At 42.1% G+C, this 22,238-nt stretch overlaps 2 protein-coding genes across 2 annotated transcripts; both read right to left on the bottom strand.

The window, feature by feature from the left end:
• Positions 1 to 503: 503 nt before the first annotated feature.
• Positions 504 to 10,799, bottom strand: LOC106607723 (E3 UFM1-protein ligase 1). Its single transcript, XM_014204990.3, has 19 exons — positions 10,529 to 10,799; positions 9,903 to 10,048; positions 9,679 to 9,707; positions 9,301 to 9,398; positions 9,100 to 9,214; positions 8,808 to 8,938; positions 8,650 to 8,708; positions 8,324 to 8,470; positions 8,030 to 8,205; positions 7,689 to 7,868; positions 7,453 to 7,579; positions 7,152 to 7,274; positions 5,323 to 5,443; positions 4,844 to 5,010; positions 4,600 to 4,730; positions 4,397 to 4,477; positions 2,726 to 2,811; positions 2,415 to 2,595; positions 504 to 2,189 (listed from the first exon to the last, which is right to left on the bottom strand). The coding sequence occupies exons 1-19, from the start codon at positions 10,603 to 10,605 to the stop codon at positions 1,980 to 1,982; spliced, it is 2,385 nt and encodes a 794-aa protein (XP_014060465.2). The 5' UTR covers positions 10,606 to 10,799; the 3' UTR covers positions 504 to 1,979.
• Positions 10,800 to 10,970: 171 nt separating this feature from the next.
• On the bottom strand, positions 10,971 to 14,297 carry LOC106607721 (4-galactosyl-N-acetylglucosaminide 3-alpha-L-fucosyltransferase 9). The gene has a single exon (XM_014204989.3). The coding sequence runs from the start codon at positions 14,293 to 14,295 to the stop codon at positions 13,219 to 13,221; it is 1,077 nt and encodes a 358-aa protein (XP_014060464.1). The 5' UTR covers positions 14,296 to 14,297; the 3' UTR covers positions 10,971 to 13,218.
• Between the last annotated feature and the right edge of the window lie 7,941 nt (positions 14,298 to 22,238).

Below are 22,238 nucleotides of genomic sequence, written 5' to 3'. Positions count from 1 at the left end.
ATACAAGATTTATGTTTTGGAATACTTTTTATATTTGTGTTATTTTCCCTCTGTCATGTAGTACATTATTGTGGAGTCACAATGTTGTTGATCCATCCTCAGTTCTCTCCCATCACAGCCATTGAACTATGTAGCTGTTTTAAAATCACAAATGGCTATTTTTGTGCCAGGGTGGTTAAATACATCACCCACAGCATAATTATTAACTTGCTGAAAGATATATTCAATGTCTGATTTGTTATTGTCACCCATCTACCAGTCACTGCCATTTTTTATGAGGCTTTCAAAAAGCTCCCTGATCTTTGTAATTTAATCTGTGCTTGAAATTCAATACCTGACTGAGGGACCTTACAGATGTATTTATGTGGGACAGAGGAAGGATAAATCATAAAAAATCATGTCAATCCCTTTGTAATTTATGTGATTTGTTAAGGCACATTTTACTCCTGAACTAATTTAGGCTTGCCTAAACAAAAGGGCTGAATACGTATGCAACAACTATATAGATAGATATACACTTGTATTTTATTTAACATTATCTATAAAACATTTGACATTACAGAATATTGTGTGTATATTGTTGACAAAAAAATGACCATTAAATCCATTTCAATCCCCCTTTGCGACAATAAAATGTGAACAAATCCAAAGGGGCTGAATACTTTTGGAAGGCACTGTAAGCCCAAAAGAAACAAACTATGATGGAAATTACCACCAATAATTTAAAATAACAGAACCATTCACAACTCTACCACATACAGTATTTCATCATTACTTAATATTTTTTTCTAGATTTCTGGTCATTCATTGGCTGTGTTCGAGAACATCAAATCTGCATTGTGGAGAAATTGTGATTGACTGATCTACAAATATACTGAACAAAAATATAAACACAACATCGAACAATTTCAAAGTTCATAAGAAAATCAGTCAATTGAAATAAATTCATTAGGCCCTAATCTATGGATTTCACATGACTGGGAATACAGATACCTTACAAGAAAGCTAGGCGCATGGATCAGAAAAACAGTACGACACATCTCCTTCGCATAGAGTTGATAAGGCTGTTGATTGCGGCCTGTGGAATGTTGTCCCACTCCTCGCCAAAGGCTGTGCGAAATAGCTGGATATTGGCAGGAACTGAAACACGCGGTCATACACATTGATCCAGAGCATGCCAAACATGCTCAATGGGTGACATGTCTGGTGAGTATGCAGGCCATGGAAGAATTGGGACATTTTCAGCTTCCAGGAATTGTGTACAGATCCTTGGGACATGAGGCTCTGCATTGTCATGCTGAAACATGAGGATGGCGGCTGATAAATGGCTCGGCAATGGGCCTCAGGATCTCACCATGGTATCTCTGTGCATTCAAATAGCCAGCGATAAAATGCAATTGTGTTCGTTGTCCATAGCTTATGCCTGCCCATACCATACTCTGTTCACAATGGTGACATCAGCAAACCGCTCTCCCACACGTGGTCTGCAGTTAAGGCTGGTTGGACATACTGCCATATTCTCTAAAACTATGTTGGAGGTGGCTTATGGTAGAGAAATTAACATTCAAAGCTTTGGCAACAGCTCTGGTGGACATTCCTGCAGTCAGCATGCCACTTGCATGCTACCTAAAAACTTGAGACATCTGTGGCATTGTGTTATGTGAAAAAACATTTGTGTGGCCTATTGTCACCAACACACAGTGCACCTGTATAATGATCATGCTGTTTAATCAGCTTCTTGGCAAACAAGAAATGCTCACTAACAGGGATGCAAACAAATGCGTGTACAATTTGAGTTAAATAAGTGTTTTGTGCCTATGGAACATTTCTGGGATATTTTATTTCAGTTCACGAAACATGGGACCAACACTTTACATGTTGCGTTTTATATTTTTTGTTCAGTGTAATAGTGAGTAGCTAGGCGATTTATAAATCAGTCAGCCGGCAGTTGCCAACTTCAAAGCAGTCAAAGTTGTTATTCACTCTTCAGTCCCAGACGTCTTCTTCTGAGAGAGGACCAGATCCTTCACCTCACTGGTCAGGGAGACCAGCTCTTTCCGGATGGCCTCTGCCTCATCCCCCGCCTCTGGGTTCTCTCCTTCCCCCTGCTCCTGCTTCTTTCCCTGGCTCTGGCTCACCAACTGCTTAACCACCAGGGCCTGGTAGCCTGTCAGCAGCCTGTGCTGCTCCTGAAAAAACAACCACACTCATACAAACTGTCAATTGTAACAGGTCCAAACTTGAGTGCTGCATGAACAAAATACCACCATACAAGTGTGTCTCATAGACCTAACATAAAATATCCCAAATACTTACAAGGTGGCAAAGGACACATCACTAACTATTTCTAGTGTAATAACACTAGCAATATAGCTAGATTATAAATGAGAACCAGGAAGAGAGGGGGGCAGTACCTCAGAGATGCGGCCCACCAGAGTGCCTATGATCTGGGGGACACAGCGTCCAGGGGCGTGCAGCATGCAGTGGGTGCTGGCCTGGAAGAGCAGCACACTGGTCAGGTGGAGAATCAGGGCTGGGTCCTCAGTGTCCTTCAGCTGCTCTATCAGAGCCTGGCGGTGAAGGAACAGGGCCTGTCTAGCAGACAAGGACACACGTCAGCCAAGAATGTGTGGCACCTCCAGTCCAGGTCCATGTTTATGGACAGCAGAGTAAATGCTTGGACTTCATTTTAGGAAAGTCTAAAGCAGGATGATACTGGTTTTACCTTTCTCTTTTCTTATCTCCCTTCTTCAGCATGAATCCACACACCTCAACCGCAGTTTCTATATTAGTTAAAAAATCTTCAATCGTCTGAAGAAATATCAATAGTGTCAGAAAACATTTCCATACATACATGAATCAGAACAATCTCAAACATGTATGCTTTATACTAACATCTGCAATAATAATGGAAACCTCCAACTATTAAATGAACATACAGAAGTTTACATACACCTTAGCCAAATACATTTAAACTCAGTTTCACAATTCCTGACATTTAATCCTAGTAAAAATTCAATTTTAGGTCAGTTAGGATCACCACTTCATTTTAAGAATGTGAAATGTCAGAATAATGTAGAGAGAATGATTTATTTCAGCTTTTATTTCTTTCATCACATTCCCAGTGGGTCAGAAGTTTACATATACTAATTGAGTATTTGGGAGAATTGCCTTTAAAATTGTTTAACTTGGGTCAAACGTTTCAGGTAGCCTTCCACAAGCTTCCCACAATAAGTAGGGTGAATTTTGGCCCATTCCTCCTGACAGAGCTGGTTTGTAGGCCTCAGGTTTGTAGGCCTCCTTGCTCGCACACACTTTCAGTTCTGCCCACAAATTTTCTAATGGGATTGAGGTCAGGGCTTTGCGATGGCCACTCCAATACCTCGACTTTGTTGTCCTTAAGCCATTTTGCCACAACTTTGGAAGTATGCTTGGGGTCATTGTCCATTTGGAAGACCCATTTGCGACCAAGCTTTAACTTCCTGACTGATGTCTTGAGATGTTGCTTCAATATATCCACATAAATGTCCTACCTCATGATTCTATTTAGTGAAGTGCACCAGTCCCTCCTGCAGCAAAGCACCCCCACAACATGATGCTGCAACCCCCATGCTTCACGGTTGGGATGGTGTTCTTCGGCTTGCAAGCCTCCCCCTTTTTCCTCCAAACATAACGATGGTCATTATGGCCAAACAGTTCTATTTTTGTTTCATCAGACCAGAGGACAATTCTCCAAAAACTACGATCTTTGTCCCCATGTGCAGTTGCAAACCGTAGTCTGGCTTTTTTGTGGCGGTTTTGGAGCAGTGGCTTCTTCCTTGCTGAGCAGCCTTTCAGGTTATGTCGTTTTTCAGGACTCGTTTTACTGTGGATATCGATACTTTTGATCCTGTTTCATCCAGCATCTTCACAAGGTCCTTTGCTGTTGTTCTGGGATTCATTTGCACTTTTTGCTCCAAAGTACGTTCATCTCTAGGAGACAGAACGAGTCTCCTTCCTGAGCGGTATGACAGCTGCGTGGTCCCATGGGGTTTAAACACGCGTACTATTGTTTTTACAGATGAACGTGGTATCTTCAGGCATTTGGAGATTGCTCCCAAGGATGAACCCAACTTGTGGAGGTCTACAATTTTTTATTATTTTGATTTTCTCATGATGTCAAGCAAAGAGACACTGAGTTTGAAGGTAGGCCTTGAAATACATCCACAGGTACACCTCCAATTGACGTCAATTAGTGAAATAATCTGTCTGTAAACAATTGTTGGAAAAATGACTTGTCCTAACCGACTTGCCAAAACTATAGTTTATTAACAAGAAATATGTGGAGTGGTTGAAAAACGAGTTTTAATGACTCCAACCTAAGTGTATGTAACTTCCGACTTTAATTGTAACTGACCTTTCCATTGAGACTGTTGTGCACCTTCATAAGAGGCACTTTGGTTTCCTCAGGTAATTTTCCTAATATCTTCACTCTCACCTAGAGAGAGATACACAGTGATTTATGGGAATGTACAGTACATTCACAAAGCCTAACTGAATAACACTACCCAAACTAACAGGAATGAACGGGTACGGAATGAGAAGGCTGAGAGAACTAACTTCGTTGGTGATAGAGCTGGGATTCTCTGCTGACATCATCAATTCAGCTGCCATGAAATTCACCAGGATGTTGGTGACGTCTGTGCACACAGTCTTCAGGACGTGCTTGGCAATGAGGACCTGAGTCTCATCTGCGGGGGGGGAGGGTCAAATATCTCAGATGAAGTTTATTCTGCAATAATATGTTTTGTGTGTTGGTGGTGAGGACTACCTCTACTTCTGGGGGTCAAATAAAGCAGTTTACCAGAGAAGAGCTTGGTCCCTTTCTCAAAGAGTCTGATGTTGTTGTACAGGTTGGAGAGCTCCTCCTGGAAGTCTTTCACACTTCTCTTCTTGGTCACCCCGGTCGTGGAGCTAGTGGAGGACATGAACACAGTCCGAACAACCTCCTGGTAGGTCTTTGTCAAAGGCCTGCAGACAGAGTAAGACTCTTACATGTTAAAAATCAATAGAAAAATTTATATTTTTTATTGAACTAGGCAAGTCAGTTAAGAACAAATTCTTATTTACAATGACGGCCCAGTGGGTTAACTGCCTTGTCCAGGGGCAGGACAGATTTTTACCTTGTCAGCTCGGGGATTCGATCTAGCAACCTTTCGGTTACTGGCCCAACGCTCTAACCACTAGGCTACCTGCCGCCCTTGATGCACAATGTTTCTTTTGTCTGTTGAGAATGGGGGTAAATCCATTGTGCTCGACAGTGATTTTGACTGGAACCCTTACCTCACTAAATGTTCTGCCAACTCGGAGAGGATTTCTTCAGGGCAGTCGCACACTTGCCCTTCTAGAACAGCTGCGATTTCCTCCAGGGACATGAAGGGGACTTCAGTCGGTTTGTTACGATCTGCAAAAGAGTAAAAAGAAAATATAATTGGTCTCATGGGGTTACCTTTGTCTTACGCTAATAGACTTAGGCACCCAGGGGAGCCATCTCTTCCAACACAACCGCTAACGTGTTGCTACATAGAACTGCCTCACCGAACAAACAATGCAAGTGTACATTAATTGAAATAAGGTTTCACTGTGCTACATAGTGAATTCAGTATGGAAGAGGCTACATAATGACAGTAATCATACAGTTAGAGCCATTTTGTGGAAAGAAAATGTATTAGAAGATATTTGGTTGATTTGTAATTGAATAGAAATGCTTATCATGGTCATGGGAAACTCCCTTATTGTTATGACACCTAGTGTCCTATTGTGGGCTTACCTGTAGAGAAGCATATTACATTTTACATTACATTTAAGTCATTTAGCAGACGCTCTTATCCAGAGCGACTTACAAATTGGTGCATTCACCTTATGATATCCAGTGGAACAACCACTTTACAATAGTGCATCTAAATCTTTTAAGGGGGGGGGGGGGGGGGGGGGTTTAGAAGGATTACTTTATCCTATCCTAGGTATTCCTTAAAGAGGTGGGGTTTCAGGTGTCTCCGGAAGGTGGTGATTGACTCCGCTGTCCTGGCGTCGTGAGGGAGCTTGTTCCACCATTGGGGTGCCAGAGCAGCGAACAGTTTTGACTGGGCTGAGCGGGAACTGTGCTTCCTCAGAGGTAGGGGGGCCAGCAGGCCAGAGGTGGATGAACGCAGTGCCCTTGTTTGGGTGTAGGGCCTGATCAGAGCCTGAAGGTATGGAGGTGCCGTTCCCTTCACAGCTCCGTAGGCAATCACCATGGTCTTGTAGCGGATGCGAGCTTCAACTGGAAGCCAGTGGAGAGAGCGGAGGAGCGGGGTGACGTGAGAGAACTTGGGAAGGTTGAACACCAGCATATAAAGGGGTTATGGGGAAAGATGGCATCAGGAACAATAATTAGGACAGGTGTGCAGCCCCATAGAGAATGATAGAGGACTAGTGGCCAAAAGGCCATTTTAGCATGCGCAGCGCCATTGAGGACTCCCACCATTTTCATGTAGTCAACTGGGTGGGACTCCTGATGACCCTATTGGAGTCATGTCCAACCGGGCCATCAGGAGGGATCAGCCAATCGTGGAGATGGAGATTACCTCAAAAAAGGCGCTGCCCGTGCCGTCACAGACGCCATAATGGAAACAAATATAGGCATGCTTGGAATCTGTGTGGCAACTCTGGACAATGTCATTGTGAGTAATAAATATAATTTAACTGCAATCAAGAACTCTTTAGTATCATCTATGGATACGAGTATAACCAAGTCTGTATTTGGCATCTAAGTGGGCTTTTTGAACTCTAGGAACCGTCGCCACCACATTAGTAAAATACGTTCTAGATTCAAGGACGGTATCGAAATATGGACAACGCAAGAACATTAATCTGAAAATGTTTGCTCTGCGTTGAATCGAATTGGAACTTTGTTGAACAACAGAATGCAGAGCTTGGATCGCCGTGGAGAGAGGCTTCGTGGCAAGTATTAAATGCACTGCCTATTGATCAATCTCATTGTGAGTAATAAATATATCTGCAATCAAGAACGGTCAAGTATCATCTATGGAAACGCAAATAACAAAGTCTGTATTTGGCGTCTAAGGAAGTGTCCTTTTTTTAACTCTAAGAACCTTAGCCACTACAAATACTTTGTGGGGTGACTGCCGCCTCCTCGTCACTGTCGTCGTCCCTCCTGCCCTTCTTCTTGGTTTTGCGTATCCTGACCTCTCTGGCATTGCATCCTCCACCACCTCCTTTACAGCCACTACCCTCTAGGAAGCAAAACAAGAACAGTCAACCAATGAAATAATAACAGGGAACTAAACAGGGATCAAATCTCAACCACCCAGCAGGAAATACTTAGGCTGAAAAGAGTTCACAGCCCATATCTAGTTGATAACCTAACAGACATTTTATAGAGGGATTACAAAGAGGCCTGGCCTGTACTACCTGTAGTCTTTTTCCTCCTCTCTGCCTCCCTTTTTTCCTTTTTGGAAGGTGCAGTGTTTTCTGTCATCATATAGCCTTGCTTGAGATCGTCTTCCGTTATCAGGAAAACAGGGTTGTTCTTGACTTCCTGAAAGAGAACAGCATTGAATTGATGGAGAGGAGACAGCTATATGTCCCTATCAAAAGACAATCCCAGTTTTGGCCCATCAGGCAACTTCATGACAGGTGTGTTTTACCTTAAGGGCTTTATGCTGCATGGCCTCATCAAAGAGAGAGAGACAGTTGCTGATGAACTTGTCGCTGACCACCACAGTGTCGCCCAGGATCCTGGCAGTTGACTGCACGTTGGTCTTTCTCATGGCCTCGTTGATTATGATGCCAACGTCCTCCATGGACAGACAGCTGGGCAGAATGGGCTACATGTCAAAAATGGGAGAGCACATCAGATACTTTAAGTGAGCAAGGCTGAGTAACTCAAGAAAGTGAAGATGATTATATTAAAGCAAATGTAAGACATTTTGCAATATATTAATTGGTGCTTTGGCAGAAAATGAAGTACAGGAAGGTTTGTATGGACCTGCACATCTGTCCATGTGGCAGAGTTGACAGCCTCCTCCACAGAGGCCTCCACCTGTTCTACTAGGGCCTGGCCTACACAGGCCGCCCTGAGGAACAGCAGCTTGCTGGACTTGAAACGTTTCTTGATGTAGCTCACTGGGTCAGGGATGCCAAGTCTGATCAAGGCATCAAACTCTGCGTGGCGGGAACAGAGGGAACGTTTTAGGATACAAATCACATTTTAGGCAGAACTACAGTACAGAAATTACAAAAAAGAAATATTGCAACCAATAATCTTAGTAGGTTAGAGGACCTAAGTATCCGTTCTGCTTGAGGAAGGAGTCCACCCAGGTGTTCTGTGTTTTGGAGTAGATGTCAGGGATGTACACAGCCTTGTCCTGCCGGCCCCCCACCACAGTGCCTTTCAGACGGCCAGTATTCACCAGCTCCTCCAAAACAGCTGGGGAACAACGGACCAAGACAGCATGACATAAGTGCATGTTTGATTAGGCCTACTCAAAACATTGATTGATCTGTGTGTTCATATACAGTACAAACCATTATACACATCGTATAGTGCTGACAATATTCTAACAGCTTGGTTTGAATTTTAACACAACAGAAAGAATAGCTACTTACAGTAGAGAAGATGTTCCTGAAAACCATAGACGCCAATCACGTTACTGACTGGTGTTGGCCTACACAAGGAGATCCAATTCATTCATTATTAGGAGCGGGGGGGGGGGGACAGTATTGGTTTAAAAAGCAAGGGACGAAAGGATTTGGATGAAACCTACCGAGTCACTGCACTAAAAAGCCCACGGATGCGAGCTCTGTGGCGAGACACGAACGCAGGGGTGAATAAGACTCCCCTGTTGTACTCATCCATCTGGCCTTGGATGACTTTCCCAAGGCGCTTCGACAGCTCCTAGGATACAAAGTGGTTAACAGATAAGAGCTATGTACAGGTCCACAAATGCACCGAAAGCCCAAGCCGAAGCACAGATACACTACTGAAAGGACACATTATTAATTGCACATAGTTTGAGGACGGTATTGGTAAAGATACAGAGGTGGCTCTTTACTCACCTCAGTCAGGAAATCCCCCGGAAGATCATAGTTTTTACATAGTTCTGGGATGTTCACCAAGCCAGCCTCTTGTAGTTTATCATTCACCTCCTCAGACACACGATTCAGGTAGTTTCTAGAAGAAATCAGAACAAATCTGTTACACTAGTAGTTGACAGCAGAACAATGAAAAATACATCATATGGAAAAAGTTCTACTTACTCATCGATAAGCTGCCCCAGCACCAGCTGAACGCTTTTATCAGATCTTGCGATGTCATTTGCTCTGGCCTCAACATGAACCCAATCAACATTGATAATCTGTATTAAAAAAATAAATTTAAAAAGTCTTTAGACAATATGGTAAGTGAAATAAAAACTACAGTGCTGCACACTAGCAGAAGGAATCAGTAGTAATAGCCTTCCCTGTAGCTCAGTTGGTAGAGCATGGTGTTTGCAACACTAGGGTTGTGGGTTCGATTCCCACGGGGGGCCAGCACAGAAGAAAAAAAAAATGTATGAAATGTATGCATTCACTACTGTAAGTCGCTCTGGATAAGAGCGTCTGCTAAATGACTAAAATGTAAAATGTAATACACACCTTCTGTAGGTCCACAATGTTGACCCGACCTTTGGAAAGCAAAAACACAAGATAAAAAAAAAAAAACACATATCACCAACTTCTCCATACATTTTTGTCCATGTCAATTAATGCAGGTGTATGATAAACCTTGAACATCTATGCAGCCATGAGCCGAGATGAGTGCAACACTTGTTTGAAGACTGAGGCATTGGAATCAGAAGGTTGTCTAGCAGCCAACTGACCTCCATGGATGTAGAGCTCATCTCGTATCTCCCTACTGATCTGGGATGGGGTGATGTACTCCTTGCCATCAAGTGTGTGTACCACATCCAACTTCTTCTCTGCAACCAGCTTGGCAACGATTTCAATGCAGTTTCTCTCCGACAACCTGGGAAGGATTTCCAGTAGAAGAGGCATTTACACACAGAGACCCTATAAATCAGTTCTATATCTAATTCTACCAATTTAAAAGGCATTTGGGTCCCCTGATGCAGCGTATCAATGGCTTGCTCTAGCAGCAGTTTCCCAAAGACCCAGGTTATGTTATGGTTTGGAAACTGTGGTAATACAAGATTAGTCCAGCTAAAAAACTGCTGCAGGAAGCCCCCTTTCGGCACAGTTAGCTAGCTACTAGTATATCTTTCCTGGCAAAGTTGGTTCAGCCAGAAGTTCAGCCCACCATAGCTAACGTTACCTCCTAATCCTTACCGTAGCTAGCTAAAGTAGTTAATTTGCTAGCTTCACGTTAATAAGTTAGCAACCAATACGCATTCTTGGCTTAGCGACTTAGTCAACAATGGATTTAGCTAGCCAAATAGCTAGGACTGTGGTTATAGATAGCTATTTTGCACTAGCCAGCTAGCATTACCTCTGCACTGTGTCAGCAAACTGTGCTCTCTGAAAATCCGCTGCCAGACGTCTGATTTCTTCCCAGGCAGCTGCCATCGTATTTGTTGGCTTCTCAAACTGCTCGAAGGTCTAACTCTTTTAGTAAAACTTTGCTCGGAGGTAAACTTCAGCTCTATGACTAATGTTATATTGCCACTACTAGCTAAACCATGTTGTAGAGCTAGCAGGCTAGTGAGCCACAAAACCCACACGTCAACATAACGGTAACGTAGTACGGAAAGATGGGAGTCCAAAAAACACCACCATTTATTCCACCCCTTTTTCCCGCCACACCTCCCTCTTCTTGCTCGTGACGTCACGGAATTCAATTCAGTAGCATCATCCTCATCTGACAACTGCACAACACATCTTTGGGGAAACATCAAACACACCTTATTATAGAGAGTCACACAAAAACACAATTCTAGTTTGTGAATTTCACTGATTCACACACATTTATTATCAAAATAGCCTAATTTCATAAAAACTGCTTGAGAGCAGGAAATCAAATCAAATTTTATTGGTCACATACACATGGTTAGCAGATGTTAATGCGAGTGTAGCGAAATGCTTGTGCTTCTAGCTCCGACTATGCAGTAATATCTAACAAGTAATCTAACAAATTTATACACACAAATGTAAAGGGATGAATAAAAATATGTACATATAAATATATGGATGAGCGATGGCGTGCGGCATAGGCAAGATGCAGTAGATGGTGTAGAATACAGTATATACATATGAGATGAGTAACAAAGGATATGTAAACATTATTAAAGTGCCGTTATTTAAAGTGACTAGCGATACCTTTATTAAGTCCATTATTTAAGTGGCCAGAGATTTGAGTCTGTATGTTGGCAGCAGCCTCTCTATGTTAGTGATGGCTGTTTAACAGTCTGATGGCCTTGAGATAGAAGCTGTTTTTCAGTCTCTCGGTCCCACCTTTGATGCACCTGTACTGACCTCACCTTCTGGATGATAGCGGGGTGAACAGGCAGTGGCTCGGGTGGTTGTTGTCTTTGATGATCTTTTTGGCCTTCCTGTGACATCGGGTGCTGTAGGTGTCCTGGAGGGCAGGTAGTTTGCCCCCGGTGATGCGTTGTGCAGACCACACTACCCTCTGGAGAGCCTTGCGGTTGAGGGCGGTGCAATTACCGTACCAGGTGGTGATACAGCCCGACAGGATGCTCTCGATTGTGCATCAGTAAAAGTTTGTGAGTGTTTTAGATGACAAGCCAAATTTCTTCAGCCTCCTGAGGTTGAAGAGGCGCTGTTGCGCCTTCTTCACCACGCTGTCTGTGTGGGTGGACCATTTCAGTTTGTCCATGATGTTTATGCTGAGGAATTTAAAACGTTCCACCTTCTCCACTACTGTCCCGTCGATGTGGATTGGGTTGTGCTCCCTCTGCTGTTTCCTGAAGTCCACGATCATCTTCTTTGTTTTGTTGACGTTGAGTGAGAGGTTGTTTTCCTGACACCACACTCCGAGGGCCCTCACCTCCTCCCTGTAAGCTGTCTCGTCGTTGTTGGTAATCAGGCCTACCACTGTAGTGTTGTCTGCAAACTTGATGATTGAGTTGGAAGCGTGAATGGCCACGCAGTCATGGGTGAACAGGGAGTACAGGAGAGGGCTGAGAACGCACCCTTGTGGGGCCCCAGTGTTGAGGATCAGCGTGGTGGAGATGTTGTTTCCTAACTTCACCACCTGGGGGCGGCCCGTCAGAAAGTCCAGCAAATGCAAGCTTTCTTCAAAAGCTTTCTACAAATTTGATTATCCATTGTTGTAAATTGCTCACTGGAAACCAGCATATGAAACAAATTGGCTTATTGAAAGACTAAATGAATTACTTCTATGCAATGGTGTAGCCTACACTATTAGAAAAAAATGCAGTGGTGGAAAAAGTACTCAATTCTCATACTTGACTAAAAGTAAAGATACTTCTATAGAAAATGACTAGTATCAAAAGTAAATGTAGTTTCTAAAATATACTTAAGTATCAAAAGTAAAAATAATTGAACAATTCCAAAGATAGCTAGGGTCACACTTCAACTCTCAGACATAATTTACAAACAAAGCATGTGTTTAGTGAGTCCGCCAGATCAGAAGCAGTAGGGATGTTCTCTTGATAAGTGTGCGATTTGGAAAATTTTCTGTCCTGCTAAGCATTTAAAATGTTATGATTACTTTTGGGTGTCAGGGAAAATGTATGGAGTAAAAAGTGCATCATTTTCTTTAGGAATGTAGTGAAGTAAAAGGGTTCTACCTGGAACCAAAAAGGGTTCTCCTAAGGGGACAGCCGAAGAACCCTTTTGGAACGTTTTTTTTCTAAGAGTGTACAGAAGAGATTACAAGGATGGAAATTCTTTTAAGCACGGCCCTGCATAACATATTCCAAAAGGATGTGTCCTGGTTATCACACAAGAGACCAGGCTGTGTTTCATGAGATACAGAAAGGAATCCTGCCTGATGAAGACCTAAGGGTCGAAACGTTGTTATAAAATCACCTAGGGGCATGAGCGACAGCGTTTTCCTTTCTGTTTTCCATGAGTTTGCCTGCAACTTCCGCACCTGCAGAAAGTACCTGGATGTGCGTATGTTCTTCAGCTTTTGTACATGTTTCACGAGATACCGTAACATTGAACCGCAACATTGCAGAAACAATTGAGCTGTCAACCCCAAAACCAAGTGTCAAGGTTATTACAAACTTTATATTCCTTGTGTCTATTAATGTAATCGCAGGCATGACATGTGTGTTCAGCCCAGAAATGTGACCTCTTGACATTGAAATGTCTGCGCCAGTCAAAATACCGCAGATACATTTCTTCATTTGTATGTAACAGTGTGAGTTGGTTAGCCAGCTCTTTGGGAGAGAGGAAATCATCCACATGTATGAAGGCATCGCCAGGCACAAAGTTCTCGTAGTTCTGCCTAGGTGGCCCAAGAGCAATTGGCACAGATCCAGCAGCTAGTGGGTTGTACAGCTTTTCAGTGATGTAATCTTTGTGAATCGAGTTCTCAAACGAAAGATAGAATTTACAACTGGATATTGTGTGCAGGAAGTCTTGATCATTGACGTGTTCTCCAAAGGCTTTTCCATAGGTGTGTATCTCGATGTGTTTGTGCAATTCATTGAAGTACCTCGTTCTGGCATGGTCAGGGTTCCAGTTACTCACAATCCAGCAGACCAATTTAGTTTTAATTGGCAATACGAAAGCTTCCCCCTCCTTTTGGCTGAATACAACTGACCCATAAGGCACTTCAATATCTGCATCTTGCCTATAATTCAAAGTCAAATTGAAAATATTTCCAAGACCTGGGTTTTTATAAGTATGTGACGGGGACTCTAGATTCATCCACACCCACTTTTGGAAAGGTGGGCGCTGCAATGGTGGTAGATTTGATAAATCACTTTTTATGTCTCTATGGTGAATGATGACCCCACTTGACTTATTGTATAGGTCTCGGTCAGCTGTTAAAAAACAGCCTTCAATATTGAACTGGGTGCTGCATGTGTCTAGATCATAGGACTGACCAAAAGGCCACATCCATAATAGAACTATAGTCTTATTATGAACCTTATTTTCTTCTTTTTCTTCCTGAATTGGTAGTGTTGATGATTCAATAGGCTTTGCAAGCCAGTTACTCGACGGTTTAAAATACATGAGAAAAACAGTCACAAAACAACCTATTGCAATGATTGCTTTCACAAGCAGGCACAGTAAGCTGTTAAGAGTCGCCGTTGCCATTTTTGTCCTGTAAAAAAAAGATATAGTGTAATTAGTTTGTTTCAAAACATTGTTGATGACCTGGTTCAATAATGAAAAAAACAATGTAGTAATTCCGTGCATATATTTTCTTAGGTGATATGGATTGTTTATCTTATTGCCTTTTATATCACAAAAACCTGACACTATCTAAATCACAGATGTCCAACATAGAAACAGGTTTACATATTTTAGCTTACTTACGCAAGATCACAATCAATGCATAGGCTAAGATTCTGAAATAAGTAGCCTGGAGGTTTCACCCGTCAGTAGCCTATTATAATGAGATTATATATATATATATAGTAGTTACAGCATTCTATGCCTATGCTTTGAAGAAAGGACGGGTGCATTTAATAGATTTACACTATTGTACACATGTATATGCTGAGAATGCTGTTTTAGATAAAGAAAAAATAAAACAATGCCATGTAACCTAGCCTAGTGGTCTTGCGAGTAGAAAGAGGGGGGCATGCAGCTCCACCTATATGCAGACGCTAAGTTTTGCTTTAGAAAATAGCCTAAACATGGCCAATAACAATATTAACATCATACTGTAGGACCTGACTTCACCTGGCACAAACCCAAAACAGGTATACTTTCAAAATATCGATGAACAGTGCTAATAGGCTACAAAGCGATTGCTCAATTAACATCAATGACAAACAATTAACACATTCAACTATATAAAGACAACTTGCATAAACATGAGCGTTTATAATAAACAATGAAAATAGGTGCTACCTACCCTCGAAACGGAAGAAAGGAAATAAAGAACCAGAGACGCGAAACCTGTGAGCTGTGAACTTGAGCCACGCCCACGAGTCAGATCACAATGGGGGTGAGCAGAACAGGGCCAGGTTGTCGAAACAGACAAACATTTCTAAATAAATGACTTGATTAGGCTACCGGACTCTGACGTTTGATCATAAAAATGTTGAAGCGATTAGAAATGACATAGTCATAGGTCTACATCATGAGTAATCTACAACTGTGTGCAGAAAATTAGGCCCGAGCCCTTTTGTGTGGGGAGAAAAGGGAGGGAATGTCCAGCACAGGCCTATTAGCCTTCTTCATTCATTTACATTAATACATTTATCAACTGAAGTGAATTCTCTTTTAATTTGGGTATCTATCTGGTTCATCCAGGTCAGGAGAAACAACATGTTGACTGACATGGCTCATGTAGGCCTTATATAAACCACAGTGGTGGTGAGTAGATAGAAAGTTTGCAGTTATCCCCAAAAATGCAATAAAAAGACAAACATTTCTCTAAATTACTATATGATTACAATACTCTGGCGTTTGTTCAGTTACATTAACTAAAGCATAGGCTTAATGTTTCAAGCAATTAGTGATGGCATAGTCATAGGTTAACAAGAGTAGCCTAGGCCTAAAATGAACAATTAGTCAGTGTGGAGAAATGGAGGGACATGACTTCACAGGCCTAATAAATCTTACCAATAGAATACCACAGTATGAGTATTAATACCTATAAAACCTAGAGGTCAAACAGAGAAATGGTTCCAATCGTTTTTTCCACAATACGTTTTTCCCAATTTAAAATAAGGGCTGTGTTTTGTGTAGGCTTCCCTGGTGTGACATTTTGACGTGTAAATCTCTCTCGGACAAGGTGACTTTTATCAATATAGTTGCCTGTATTTACCCCCAACAAATGAAACGCTAATTAGCTGCTAATGTGGCTATAATAAAGAACTACAAATGCCATCATGATCTGGACAAGACTGCTGAATGGAGGCAAAAAGTAACAATCTCTTTTAGCAAAGGTGCCTGCTAGAGATGACGTGCAGGAGCTTGCAGAGATGTGTAGTCTTGCATAATGTCTACTTTGATGTTAATTAGCATTCCAAGCCTACAGGAAACAAAGCCCTTATGTTAAGTGTTTCTAAAATCCCCTATGGGGAAAAATGAATGGTGGAAAAAACGATTGGAACCATTTCCCTGTTTGACCACAAGGTATTATGACACCTCTACTGTGAGGCTCTATTCATATGTTTCAACTGAAGTCAATTCAAACGTGTTGATTTATTTCAGCTTGTGTGTCATTGCATACTTTTAACTTGGGTGTCTGGTTCCTTCAGGAGAAACCGCAAATGCCTGCAAGACTTGAATCAACTCAAACTCATGTTAGAGAATATTCTGTATTCAGAATACGGAAAAGCTACAGCCTGCACAGCGTGGTCCATACAGCGACTGGGACCCCTCTTCTTGTGAGCCTCTGTATCCATGGGGTAAGTTGCCCAATCCTTTTTCTTTTGTTTAGCAGGGCTTCTACTGTGTAACACATCCCACTGGGCACATACGTCAATTCAACGTCTATTCCACGTTGGTTCAAGGTAAATTCATTTAAATGATGTGGAAACAGTATTGATTCAACCAGTGTGTGCCCAGTGGGATGTTCCCAGTTTGATAGACACAACATCTGTGACAAGCTAGCTGTAATAATTATGAGAATGAATTGGGCAACTAATAGAAAGTAACCAACCAGTCCCTTTGTAGTTGGTCCTTGTGCAGTGGTGGAAAAAGTACCCAATTGTCATACTTGAGTAAAATTAAAGATACCTTAATAGAAAATGACTCAAGTAAAAGTCACCCAGTAAAATTCTACTTGAGTAAAAGTTTTAAAGTATTTGGTTTAAAATATACTTAAGTATCAAAAGTAAACGCATAAATCATTTCAAATTCCTTATAAAGCAAACCAGACCACACCATTTTCTTGTGTTTTTATTTATTTACAGATAGCCAGGGTCATGCTCCAACACTCAGGCATCATTTACAAATGAAGCATGTGTGTTTAGTGAGTCTGTCAGATCAGAGGCAGTAGGGATGACCAGGGATGTTCTGTTGATAAGTGCAGGAATTGGACCATGACCCTGTCCTGCTAAGCATTCAAAATGTAACGAGTACTTTTGGGCGTCTGGTAGAATGTATGGAGAAAAAAGTACATTATTTTCTTTAGGAATGTAGTGAAGTAAAAGTAGTAAAAAATATAAATAGTAAAGTACAGATACCCCCAAAAAACTGCTTAAGTAGTACTTTAAAGTACTTTTACTTCAGTACTTTACACCACTGTCCTTTTGTAGGTAGGAATTTGAGAAAAAATATCCACAGGGAAGAATTATTAAACAGATAGATTTCTATCACTAACTTTGGGAAACCCAGCTGTGACCCTCCTAAAGCCTTTTTACATTTCCAGACCCGTTAAAATGAATGAAAATGTTTTTTTGTGTAGACGCAATCCAGTCTGAATATATGACCCAAAAGGAATATGCTGCAAGTGCATCCTGCTAGTGGGTCCAGATCCACTGTTCAGAAAACATAGAGTGGCCTAGTCTTTAGACTCTTGAAGTCCACCTCTATAAAGATCTTAAGGTAATGCATTTCTGTGACTTATAGTACAGTCCCCAGAAACTTAGCCTCTCTGTGTAAAAATTACTTCTCTCTACCAAGAGCGTAATTTTACTCCTATTTTAGATTCATCTGTAGTTTCCAAGTACATACTCTGGAGGGCAGTAAAAGACAAGTAATGTTTTTTCATTGACGTCTGCAGCTGGCTTAAGGTAGCATGAACCCAGTCACACCACTATCACAGCACTGTCAGGGCAGTTAGTTTAAGATCTGAATAGGAAGCCACTATAATAAGTCTAATTTGTCTGGGCTAGCAAGTACAGGTATGTTTAGACTTACATACATACATACGTACATACATACATTCTTATAAGCTGTTTTACCCATGTAATAGTGTTGCTGTGTTGGGAACCAATTATGCACAGCAAAAAGTGAAATCTAAGCAAGTTTAAATATGTTATATTGAGTGATAATTCACTTAAAATTAGGGTTCTTTACTTGTTTTTCTTACCAAGCTAAATTATCGAATGTCATTGGAAAATAATTTTGCTTATTTAAACCTAAAAAATGCTTGATAAAAGTAATTCTTATTTCAAGATCTTTTAAGATATTTTACCTTAATAATCATAGTAAGGAAAAATATCTTGAAAAATATCTTGAAATAAGACAAATGACTTTTTTAGGTTAAAATAAGCAAAATTATCTGCCAATGATGTTAGATAATTTAGCTTTGTAAGAAAAAACAAGAAAGAAAAACATTTTAAGTGAATTATCACTCAATATAAAATAGGCTTGCTTAGATTTCACTTTTTGTAGTGTGGTCTTATTTTACGTTATGGTTACGGATATGGACCAAAGGATAGTTTTCATTTCTGCAAAGCCCCCTTAGAGATAAGCATGGCTTTCTCATTTGAGAGGATTTCAGTAGAATGGGAATGCAGTGCTCTATATAGCAGCAGCAGCAGGAAAATGCCTCTGTCCTTGTAGCCTCTCTCTCTCTCTTTGCCCCCTCTCCCTCTCTCTCCCCCCTCTCGCTCGCCTTTCTGCTCTCCCTGATTAACCTGTGGGCCCTGCTGTGTCCAATGTCAGCCTGCTCAATCCTCAGTGTCAGCCTGCTCCATCCTGGGATTCTTTTAATTTCCCTCTTAAAAATGGACTCCATTGGTGCCTGCAAAGAGATTTGAAGAACTCTTAAAGGTTGACTCAGTGATATGCCGTAGATGTCGAACATAAACAGCATAGTGGGTCAATTTCCACAACAACTTAGTGCTGAAGTGCAAGGCTACACTTCTCCGCTGTTCTGGTCCCCTGGCTACCACGCTGTAACAGCTTGAAGTGTATCATGCACATATGCAGATACTGTGTGTGACCATGTGAGAGCTAATTATTGCATCTTGCTCATCTCAATGGCCGTTTTAGAGAGGATCAAACCCAAATGTATCATGGGCAAATTGTGCCTGGCTGACTAATCTACAAATAATAATGGGTAGTTATTTATGATGCAAGGTTGTTCGTAGATCAGTCAGTCAGCAGTCACCTGCACGATCGGCTGCAATGTCGATCAGCCCATTGTATACGGTGATACTTTTAGCTGATGCCTGTACACCGTGACGTATTTCATTATGACGTACGTCATCTTCACGCAATCTCATTCCGCTACTGGACGGAGAGTGTGTGGTTTCACAAACGCAAGACAAGATGGAGGAGAGCCTAGTCTCTCATCAGAGAACACACTTATTTTGGGAGATTGCAAAATATAACCATTTCATTCAAGACAGGAGACACGTATTGTTTCAGGTGATAAAACATGTTTTGTTTGTTACTTTTTCCTCAACTTGTTTCTCTAACAAGTCAACTTAGTTTACAGAGCAGCTAGCTAGCTAAAAGCTAGGCTAGGTTGAAGATACTGAAGCTAGCGACCTCCACCTAATAATGATAAAAAACAAATGTCATTACCATCACAATAAACTAAACGGCAGGAAACAGTCATATAATATAATTGGCCTAACGGCCAATATGTATTATTTAACATTACTATTAAAATAGTACTCACTTATAGGAATGGGTAATTGTTTACAAATTACTAGCTATCCCATAAAGCCATCACCAAAAAATGTATTTTATTATTGTTCTGTGGTTTGCTAACTTCCTGTTCTATTGATGGACTCTGGCTGCACCATAGACTTTAAAAAGAATGGACAAAGCCACCGATGTCAACCTATTGCTTCCTATGTGAAGTCTCAGTGGTGCATTTGAAGATCAGGATTTGTTGTTTTGGCGTGTTGCCATCTTGCTTCACGGCAGAGTGTTTGGGAACATTGCATGTGCAGTTTGAGCTGCTCTGAGAAGTGATGTGCAGGCTGGCTCAGTGCTGCCCCCTCTCATTGAGTGTCTCAAGTTGAAGACCAACCGGGGTACTGCAGGCTGCACATTTCCTTTATAACTTATTCTGTGCGCGATTTAAAAATAATTGGTTCAAGGACATCTGGTGAAATAGAAGCAAGTATTGGCACCAGAAGATCGTCATACTCCCATTGACGATAATGGGGGATCCTGCTTTCTGAAAACATTACCTACAGTACCCTAGTTGGCCTTGGACTTGAAATCCTCAGTGAGAGGGGGCAGTTGTTCTCCTCTGGACTGCACTAAAGACAATTCAGAGTTTGGAAAAATTCAAAGTATGTGGCATCTGTTTCGCAACAAAGCCTTCAACCACAAGAGGAGCGCTGCTATACCACTCCGTTGTGGACAGTTCCCATTGAAATGAATGACGTCTGACGCAACTCAACAGACTGCTCAGATGTAATGTGAATGAGGCTTGAGTCTACCTTTTAAGTACTCATATGTAGGCCCAACTGTGCAGATAGTGTACGTAAAGTGCCTTTTTCTACACGTTGTTGTTACAACCTGAATTATATATAAGTATAAAATATATGGATGAGCAGTGACAGTGGCTAAGATGCAATAGATAGTAAAATATTGATAGTGAAGGATACAGTGTATACATATGAGATGAGTAATGCAAGATATGTAAACATTCTTAAAGTGGCATTATTAAAGTGACTAGAGTTCCGTTTATTAAAGTGGCCAATGATATCAAGTCTGTAGGTAGGCAGCCGCCCCTCTGTGCTAGTGGTGGCTGTTTAACAATCTGATGGCCTTGAGATAGAAGCTGTTTTTCAATCTTTCTCTGTCCCAGCTTTAGTGGTAGCTCGGGTGGTTACTGTCCTTGATCTTTTTGGCCTTCCTGTGACAATCGGGTGGTGTAGGTGTCCTGGAGGGCAGGTAGTTTGCCCCCGGTGATGCGTTGTGCAGACCGCACCACCCTCTGGAGAGCCCTGTGGTTGTAGGCGGTGCAGTTGCCGTACCAGGTGGTGATACAGCCCACCTGTAAAAGTTAGTGAGGGTTTTCGGTGACAAGCCACATTCTTTCAACCTCCTATCGCGCCTTCTTCACCACACTGTCTATGTGCGTGGACCATTTCAGTTTGTCGGTGATATGTTCACCAAGGAACTTAAAACTTTCCACCTTCTCCACTACTGTCCCATCGATGTGGATGGGGGGGGGGGGGGAGGTGGGGGGGGTGCTCCTTTTGCTGTTTCCTGAAGTCCACAATCATCTCTTTTGTTTTTCTGACACTGAGTGAGAGGTTATTTTCCTGACACCACACTCCGAGGGCCCTCACCTCCTCCCTGTAGGCTGTCTCGTCGTTGTTGGTAATCAAGCCTACCACTGTAGTGTCGTCTGCAAACTTGATGATTGAGTTGGAGGCGTGCATGGCCACGCAGTCGTGGGGGAACAGGAAGTACAGGAGAGGGCTGAGAATGCACCCTTGTGGGGGCCGTGTTGAGGATCAGCGGAGTGGAGATGTTGTTTCCTAACTTCACCACTTGGAGTACGGCCCGTCAGGAAGTCCAGGACCCAGTTGCACAGGGCGGGGTCGAGAGCCAGGGTCTCAAGCTTAATGATGAGTTTGGAGAGTACTATGGTGTTGAATTCTGAGCTGTAGTCAATGAACAGCATTCTTACATAGGTATTCCTTTTATCCAGATGGGATAGGGCAGTGTGATGGCGATTGCATCGTCTGTGGACCTATTGGAGCGGCAAGCAAATTGGAGTGGGTCTAGGGTAACAGGTAGGGTGGAGGTGATATGATCCTTGACTAGTCTCTTAAAGCTCTTCATGATGACAGAAGTGAGTGCTATGGGGCGATAGTCATTTAGTTCAATTACCTTAGCTTTCTTGGGAACAGGAACAACAGTGGCCATCTTGAAGCATGTGGGACAGCAGACTGAGATAGGGATTGATTATGTCCATAAACACACCAGCCAGCTGGTCTGCGCATTCTCTGAGGATGCGGCTAGGGATGCCGTCTGGGCCAGCAGCCAAGCGAGGGTTAACACGTTGAAATGTTTTACTCACGTCGGCCATGGAGAAGGAGAGCCCACAGTATTTGGTAGCGGGCCGTGTCGATGGCACTGTCGGTGGCACTGAAACGCGCAAAGAAATGGTTTAATTTGTCTGGGAGCAAGACGTCAATGTCCGCGACGGGGCT

This window comes from Salmo salar, chromosome 06 (assembly GCF_965601325.2).
Source record: "Salmo salar chromosome 06, fSalSal1, whole genome shotgun sequence".
NCBI classification, from domain to species: domain Eukaryota; kingdom Metazoa; phylum Chordata; class Actinopteri; order Salmoniformes; family Salmonidae; genus Salmo; species Salmo salar.
Note: the sequence above shows the minus strand (reverse complement) of the source record. Positions and strands in the feature narration are given on the sequence as shown.